Source organism: Pteropus medius, unplaced genomic scaffold (genome assembly GCF_902729225.1).
Source record: "Pteropus medius unplaced genomic scaffold, Ma_sr-lr_union100, whole genome shotgun sequence".
Lineage (NCBI taxonomy): Eukaryota > Metazoa > Chordata > Mammalia > Chiroptera > Pteropodidae > Pteropus > Pteropus medius.
Window position 1 is genome coordinate 4,519,501 of NW_024345481.1, and position 9,226 is coordinate 4,528,726.

The 9,226-nt window shown below is 45.2% G+C and overlaps 1 protein-coding gene across 1 annotated transcript in view; it reads left to right on the plus strand.

Moving 5' to 3' along the window:
* The window catches only part of FNDC1 (fibronectin type III domain containing 1), a 91,044-nt gene that overhangs the window by 23,295 nt on the left and 58,523 nt on the right, over positions 1-9,226 (plus strand). The window contains 3 exon segments of the mRNA XM_039873919.1: positions 1,032-1,226; positions 3,423-3,509; positions 3,906-3,974. Of these exon segments, the coding sequence (XP_039729853.1) occupies positions 1,032-1,226; positions 3,423-3,509; positions 3,906-3,974 (351 nt within the window).

Sequence of the window (9,226 nt, forward strand, 5' to 3'; positions counted from 1 at the left end):
GCTAATCAGCCCTACTCAGCCTGTTCAGAATCATCATCGAGTATTAAGATCACATACTAACCAATCTATGTGTGGTCACGAAACCCTCTCCCTTTCCCTCCTTCTTCCGTCAGAGTCCGAATTCATTTTTCTTACTGTGACTAAGTTTAAAGTTTTCTGGGTGGTTTTTTTTTTTTTAAGGTTACTTTTTTTACCCCTTGAGAATGCCTTGCGTCATTGAATAATCAGTTTCAGATCCAAGTTTGCCCAAAATTTGACTGTTGCATGAGTATCGAGCATATGTTTATATGATGTTACATTACAATATCAGTTACATAATGAGCTGAGAGATTTTGCTTGACAAAATATTGTGTTTCGTTTTGGTTATATTTGAAAATCAAGCATACTGTTTTGGAACCTCGTAACTGAAGATAGAAATGTAATTGTGCTTCTTAATAACTTGTTTTTCTTTATGACAAAACAGAGAAATGCTTAAATTAGTAAAATACAGATAAAAGCAGAGGTTTAAAAACCTTTTAAGGTGTTGATGATCCCGTTTTGTTGTTCTTGTGGGAACGAATGCTTCTGTCCTCTCGTTTTGTATACAATGGGTGTTACTCCCTATTATGAGTTTTACCTTATTCTTCTCAGAGGTGATTTAAAGATTGTCCAACTGTACCATGTGAAATTCTGAGACCTAGTTTAATATATGAACACCTCTGGAGAGTATGTCAAATTACTAATTTGTTTTCCTTGCTCCGGCAAGGCAACATAGTCAAGCCGGAGGATGCCTAGAGTTTATTTTGATTTGTTTCACTTTGGGCTTAAATTTACCACCCTCAGTTATCCAAAATACATAAAAGCGTGTGGGTTCGTTATGTTTGTTTTGCTGTCCTACCATAATGATGTCCAAACTTGACTGTGCTTACAGTAGGATCAGACAGATTAAAAGTCATTTACTCTTGTGCTAACAGTATCAGAGAACATTGGAAAAAAAATTCGTTTTCCCAATCTGCCATTCCCACAAGTTGATAGTTGCGCTGTTTGCATAGCTGACCACCCACTGAAGCCAAGGCACGTGAAACTGCTGTCCACTAAAATGGGCCTGAAAGTCACATGGGACCCACCCAAAGATGCTACCAGTAGACCCGTGGAGCATTACAACATTGCCTATGGGAAGTCACTGAAAAGTCTTAAGTACATCAAGGTGAATGCGGAGACACACTCCTTCCTTATTGAGGATGTGGGTAAGTGACACTCTGGTCTTGTTCCCAGTCAGAACTAACTGCACCTGCATCTTCATTCCATCCTTAGGACGACCACTTGTGAGACAAAGGTTGGCCAGGCTCATGTGGTTCCTTAGGAACGGGAAGCCAAGGTCGTGAGCCTGTTGCTTCCCGGACCTGCGTTTGAACACCAGCATTCCTGGTCTCTCTCCAAACTGATGTTCGAAACAACTTTTAGTTTCTGAATCTGCTTTGGGAAACTATGTTGATTCTTTTTTGTTGGAACTTGACTACTGGACATCTTTGTAGCCTAATCTTGAGATTTTTTATTTATAAACTTATTTTATCATTAGAGATTACTCAAGTAACATGTCCCTGTAAAGGGGTGTGTGATATGTCATACCTAGCCACGTCTGGTTCAAAGATGTAACATTTCTCTCCATGAAATTTGGTTCTGGAAGTTTGGAGGATTTAAAATGTTGCCTAACTATATGGTTTTATAGGCACAGGTGTAGGTGGTTTTGAACTTCAGCTTTGACCAGCCTCTGACGGCTCTTCTAGCTCCTGCTCTTTTGATCCCACTGGGCTGAAACTCCGCTTACTCTACAGCCGTCTCATGGTCCAGCCTTAAGCCGGCTCATGAGGAAGTAACAGAAGTTAGCGTCCATGACAACCAGGTCTCCCCATGCCCTGGTAGCACTTTGCTGCCTTCCTTTAGTGGGTCAAAATCAACTCGTGCTCCTCAGTTCCTGGCCATAGTCTACCATTCTTATTCTTTCTCCATCTCCTGAGTTGGAACATTAGGGTCTCTGGGTGTCAGAAGAAAGTATGAATCTCTTCCTCATCCCTATAGCCCCACAGAGCCCGACCGTGAGGTTAAATGGCTGTTTCTGCCAGACTAACGTCATGGGCAGGGTCATATTCGCTTGCTCAGACCTTGGGTGATGACTTCCACAGAGAAGAAAAACATGCAAAAAGAGAGACTAAGAACTCACTGAAAAGCGGTGTCTCCCAAGCAACTTTGACGAGTTAACCGAACGGGAATCAGGGGCATGAGGATTAAATTTCTTTGAAATACGAAGAAGCTCAGACAGAAAGTACTGGCAAAGCACGGTTTTACGTTCTGTCTGCACCTGGAGGGTTTCCCATTTAGTCCTGCCGGTCATGCCAAACCCTAAATGCCACCAGGCCCTGCCACAGTCACACAGAAGTCATACCAGGCTTGAGCACAGCAGGTGTCCCAGATGGTGTCGGCATTGTCACCATGTTCCTGGGCCTCTAGTTGGGGAACTAAACTTCATTGAGGGAATGCTCCTCACTTTGAGGAGTGTAATTACCATGATTGCTTTTGACAGAACTAACTGTAACCTCTCTAACCCTTCATCCCCTCAAAGGCCTGCAAACTTTCATCCCTTCAAGGAGTTGGCACCTTCACTTAACCTTTCTCAAGATAATAATTCATTTTGAGGAAAGCCAGCACCTTGGAGTTTTGCTTTCAGAGGTGGCCGGTTCAGGATGGACTCCTGTTGTAACCTGCCATCTTGTTTTCCTTCACATGCCAATGACATTAGGAACTTGGCCAAAGAGACCACTGCTATTTATCTGATCTTGACCCCAAGATGCAAGTCAGAAAGGGAAGCCCAATCACTTCAAGATTCCAGGAAATACTTTTCTAGATTTTTGTCGAAATGGTCAAAGACAACAAGCAGACATAGTAAGGGGAACATTTTATTGTGAAAAGGAGAAAATTGCATGAACCTTTACTTATTGCATTGATGATTTCCCATGTACTAAATTTTATGAAATATGATTTTTTTTTTTTTAGAGATTTCCATTTGGAGCTTCCACAGGGAAATATTATCTGTCGTTACTGACACTGTAGCTTAAACCATGTATTTAGTGGACAGCGTGTTCCTGTTTGCTATGTTGATTTCACATTAAAAAGCTTAAAAGCTTTTCTGTTGAATAGTCACGAATCCAGGTTTATTTCACGTGCCATGTATTTTATACTAAATGAATGTTGTGGTTTTTGGTCAGTTGCATGAAAGGAATGTTAGTATTTTGATTTTTTAAAAAAGAGGAGACTCTAGTTAGACTCGTTACTTAATTCAGATTTTTTATATGTGGTTGTATCTGGTACAAAGAGGACAGTTAGTGAATCAAACTGTCATTCTTGGAGATTTGAAACGGTGGCTTGATGTAAACCATATGTTTCAGAGCCGGGGGTAGTGTACTTTGTGCTGGTTACTGCAGAAAACCACAGTGGAGTGAGCCGACCTGTTTACAGAGCGGAAAGCCTGCCCGGTAAGTCTCATCTAGAATCGGAGGCTGTATTTCTGTTCCTTAGACTGGGAGAAACATCCCTCCTTGCTTCTTCCGGTCAATGCCAGTTTAGAATCATTAAAGAGTTCCTGAATGAAAACTTTTTAGACTTGTATAACTGGCTGAAAGGCTTGAAAACCAGCAGATTCTTCCTTTTTTAAAAATAATTTAATATAGGTTGTTAGTGTTTTGTCCTACATTTTTGAGTACTCGCTAGAGTAAGCCACGTGCAAAAGGGGCTGAGTCACGAGATGGCCCGAGCAGGTCCCTTTGAAGCCTGTTGACCAGACCACTTAAAGATACGTTGGGGGTGCACTGAAATGTGGAAAATCCTATAGTCCTCGTTTCTAACTACCAGGTTGCATTTTCCTAATTCAGGAGGTGAATGGATCAAGATTGATGGTTTTCCCATTAAGGGTCCAGGACCATTTAATGAAACCGTCACAGGTACTATTTGCTCATTCAGCTCATGTCTTCCCTGAAGCACCGCCTCGCAAGAGGGTTGCGCTTCCGTCACCCACATGTGCTCACAAACCTTCATTGAGTTCCCATCGCTAAACTAACACACGTGCCACATGGTTTTGGTCCCTCTGCTCTGCACCCGATGGGCCTGACTGCAGCCGGCGTGGTTCATTTCTCACTGTTCTTTCACGTTCTGGTGTGGGGAAGTGTCTGTGTCTGCGGCCGGGGTTCTGTTGTGCTGTGAACAGGCAAATATGGTGGTTGAGATGGCAGCCCTGGCATGGTGAGGATCTTGACAGCTCTTTTACCCATAGATGGCTTAAAACAAATGGGGCCCACCAAACGGTGGCTTTTATTGGCTCATATGCGGCATCGAATCTTTCTTTTCTTAAAACTATGGCATATTTGGTGATATGTTAAATGGCCTGCCTTCCATCTCTGCTCCATATTTGTATATATGTGTGTTTTATCATTTGGATGTTGATGTTGTCTGGTCATATTGTTTTACTTGTTGAGAGAAGTGTTGACATTTCTTGTGCGTTTCTTGAATATATTTAACTAATGGTGGGGGAAAAAAAAAACACTGCAAAATGCATGCAGTTATTTCAGAGTGTGGTCGGGCACTGACCCAAGGCAACAGGGTGAGGAGCTGTGTTTTATTTTCATGAACCATGTTTTAAACACATCAATCTTGTGTTATTGTTGAGAGGAAGGTGAGTATGTTGAAACCGATGACTCTAATCTGCATCGCAGATCAGATTCGATGCGTATAGTCAGCTTTCAAAGTTCCTTTTATATGAAAAGGGACGGAAGAACAAAACAGCCAGAAGTGGAAACTGGCTTTGGAGGAAAGATGGTATATTTCCGTCTTACTGCGTTGGATCTGAGATAGCATGGGGCATTATCGTGGAGATGTCTCTAGGCGATTGGAGACGAGGAAATGAAAGTTGGGAGAAAGAATTCAGAGGCATCTTGCTGTAGAGTGAGAGCTGAAGCAGAGAGAGCGTGAGGTCGGAGAGATGACAGAGGCCAGGAGCCAACTTCAGGAGACGTTGACAGGAAAATAGTTGAGAAGGTAGCACGCCTGGGCAACGTGCAAAATAGGACAGGATGGTCACCTCAGGGGTCTGTCTACCCCTGAAGACACACACGTCAACATTCACAAGTGTGCATAAACCCTTTGTTGACTCACAGATGCACTGTGCCTTGCGTTTCAATCTTATCTTTTTTTATTTTTATTGACCTTTTTGTTTTTAGGAACTTCCTGGTAGAGTTTTCTGAATGCCAATGGTATTAGAACAAGTAATTTTCTTGCTTTTTCTTAAGTAAGTAATTTCTTATGCCTGCTTTAATAGAAAAGTGTGTATGTGCGTATGTCTGTATGTGCGTGTGAGTGATTTTTTTGCGTAAGCGTGTGTTACAGAAATCCTGGGAATCGGGGATCAGAGACAGTCATGTTCATTACTAGTTTTATGTGCTGTGAATGACCTTTCTCTGCAGAAGCCTCCGTAGTCTCTGGCTACCTCTAGAGAGCACTCTGCCATAGAACATGGTACTACATTTGTCATACGTGACGATAAAAAAGACACCGGAAGAAATTGCTAGCCGAAACCTTTTGCGGCATGTGATATAAAGTAGAACTTTAAAAAAAAAAAAAAGACTATCCAGAATGCATAGACTTGGTTACAGTGCTCCAGAAACAATTACATTTCATTGCTAGTAAAAATAAGAAGAACGACTTTTGAGAAATTATCAGCTAGTGACCGACAGGCATCTGTATGTCTTTCATGAGGCTTGGAAATATGCTTCGCTATTGTTCTGAGGAATGGTTCATAGACGATGATCTTGTCAAACGAAAGAAAGATTCTTAACTCCACATATCTTCATTCACAGGAAGGGATTTGTCCTCAAAACGCAGACACTTGCATCAGCACCTGGTGTGAAGGCCCCAAGGGTCTGCTTTCGTGCTGAGACTTAGCGCCTCACGCCTTCCCAGCGTTTCATGTGAAACCAGAGGAAGATCCATTCTGAGACAGTGTTTTCAGCGCGAATTCCAGAAGGCCTCCTTGGGCTAGCTGAGACCTGTCTTGACCTCATTGTCTCCACTTAAAGATAGGAGTCTAATCATTCAATTTATCTGTACAGACCCAGGTCTCGGTGCTAAAGGTACAATGGTAAATAAGATGCACTAGGGCTTGCCTTAATGAAGGCTGTATCCTAGTGGGAAAGAGAGGCAAAAAACATGCAAACAGAAAGGAATGCGTGCCATCTGTATCTGTTGGCTTGGCTGCCGTGACGAAATACCATGGACTGAGTGACTTAAACAATCGACATGGATTTTTCTCACAGTTTTGGAGGCCGGAAGCCCAGGATCAAGGCGTCACCGCGTTTGGTTTCTCCTGGGGACTCTCTCTTTGCCTTGCGGATGCGAATTTTCTTTCTGTGTCCTCACATGGCCTTGCCGCTGTGAGCATGCGTCCCTCGCGTCTCTCTGTGTGTCCAAATTTCCCCTCCCTGAAGGACACCAGTCAGATTGGATTAGGGCCACCTTGATGGCCTCGTTCAACTTCATCACCTCTTAAAAGTCTCCAAATATAGTCACATCCTAAGCTAACTGGGGGGTTAGGACTTCAAATTATGAATTTGGGGGGGGTAGTGAAATTCAGCTCATAACATAATCATAAATTCTTTGAAAAACAGACAGCACCGTGATATACAACAGGCGGGGTGGGGGGTAGCCTCGGAGGCCTGAGAACATAGTGGCACCAGGCTAAGACCCTACAGGGACCCGGAGGTGAAGCCATGTGAGGAGGACGATGGTGGCAGGAATGCTGGAGGCGGGCAGGCCGCGAATGATTCTCAGACTGGTCAGTTGTCCAAGAATGAGAACTCTTAGGACTCAGGGAATGATGGGACGAAGCGAAAATGCAGCTCCACTGTGGAAACTTGGCTTCCTCTTCGGGTAGCTCCTCTCAGATCTTCCGGTTAGAAAGTTTCCTTTGTATTTAAATGTAAAATCTGACCTGTTGAGATGTAAAGCCATATCCCTCCGTTTCATCCCCAGGGAAGAGATGTCAAGGTCTCTTCATATACTGGAATCCTATTATTGACCTTTCCTGCAGACCTCCTTTCTGAAGCTGGCTTAGCTTTTTTCTGTGACTGGATCTGGGCGAATCTGTTTTGCACAGAGACAGGCATGGGGGGGTCAGGACAGCCACCGGGGCCCAGATGCTTCTGAGCGGCCAGCGACGTGGCACTTTCTCCAAGCTCGCCATCTGGGACATTTTAGCTCTCAGTAGGAACATAAGTAGTCTTCATAATGCTGTTTCCTCGGGACACTGTTAACTGATACTGAAGCCAGATCATGGGGCCGCTGTGTGCCAGACTTGCACCCCAATTCAAAATTCTAAAATTAATGATGAATCAAAGACTGAGCTCTTTCTACATACCAGTTTAATTAAAGTCTTTGGCCAGCAGAGAATTAATAATGTCTGTGGCATTATTTCTCGGTAACTTTCTCCTGCAGTCATGAGTTTTACTGAGTGTGCAGTTTGCAGGGTGAAACCTGCTTTCTGCTTCCTGGCCTGGATGGTGAACCCCTCAAGGGCAGGCCGCTTAGATTCACTCACCTTTGTCACTCCAGAGCCTGGGACGAGCACACAGCAGGTGCTCAATAATTGTTTGTTAAGCAGAAATGAATTTGGAGCAGCTTCTGCTCCGTGGCCTACCCTGGCAGAGCAGGTGCGTGATGACAGGAGCTGGCACCGAATGCCACAGAGCAGTCTGTCAGAAGTCGGGTCCCCTCCGTCAGGTTTGGCTGTTGGTTCTGGGGGTGGTCCCGAGCAGGCCAGCGTGTTACTTGGAGGGGCCGGGTGAGGAACGGCGGCGGGCACATTTGCAGCTTGGAATTCCTGGCTGGACTGAGAAGAATAGGAGTTTACACCGTCAGATCTGGCCGCTGAGAGGTTGCCCCGCATCCCCCCACCACCTGACAGCTGCCATGCTGGGTAACAGGCAGCTTCACCCTGGGTCTCAGATCCCTTTACCCAAGAGCCTGTTTCAAAGCTGCCGCTCACAGTGGAATAGTTAGACATCACCAACTGAGAGCCCACTCTTCAATAGTCAGAAAAGAGGCAATGAGGCTGATGTGTGGACCTTCATTCAGCCAAATGTTCTTGCGTAGGAGGGCGCAGAGAGCTCAGGAGCTGCAGCCCAGACGGAAGTGTGTGGTGGGAACTCAGGAGCCATCAGCTGGCCGGAAGCAGCAACAGCTGCAAGCAGCCTGCCCGGGCAGCAGCTCCTAAGCCAACATTCTGTGGTGTCCCTAACACTGAAGACTGTGAATATCTGCTCATCAATTTTCCCTTGGCTGAATTCTAAGAAGCGAGTGGCCGTGAGCAAAGTCGTCTCCTCCAATGCCAGTGTGGGTGCTTACTTACTTCAGAAGCTCATGGGGTGGCTGTCCCAAGCGGGAGGGACAGGGGCTGCTGGAAACTGGGCAAGTGAACTGTCCTCACATGTGTGGCCTTGAATGACATGTTTGCCAAGTTCGCCTTCACGTCCTGGAAGGACCCGCGCTAGTTAATAAACCTACTACTTCTGCAGAAGTCAGCCTCTTGGCGCCGATGCTGCCTGCTGACAGTACAGCCACCTCCGCCGGCTCCTCCTCTGATGTCTGGGTGAAAAGAAGGCAGGCCTGAGGCGGTGATGTCACAGAAGACAGAGGCAGCTTACGCATGATCCCGCGAAGGCAGACGTTAGCCCTGAAAGAAAACGCTTTCTCTTTCAAGTTATCAAGCTATGCAGGTATTGTATCTGGACCTTTCATTTGCAAATGGTCTGTTACAGTAAAGAATTGAAATAATCAACAGACACTCAGCGAAACAAGGCCTTTGATTTCCAGAGAACGATGGAGTTACTTACTATCTACTCCCACGTGAAATAAATGCAGAAGAACTTTAGACTAAAACAAGCAAACCAAACCCAACGAACCTTTGCATCGCGCCCTAATTTTCCTGAGCATGTTTACGCTCCTTCCTCTAGCTGCGTTGTCTCTGAGGCTGTCTGTCCGCTACACGGCGGGGTGAGGAGGCGCCCGATGTCTGCATCTGAGAATCGGAAGAGCATCCTTGCTCCTTTGTGCTCTGAGGCCCGCGAGTCCCTCTCAGGCAGCACAGCTGAAACCTGCAGTGGCAACAGGTGAATCCCGAACAGGTGCCTCTGATGACTGCACTTCC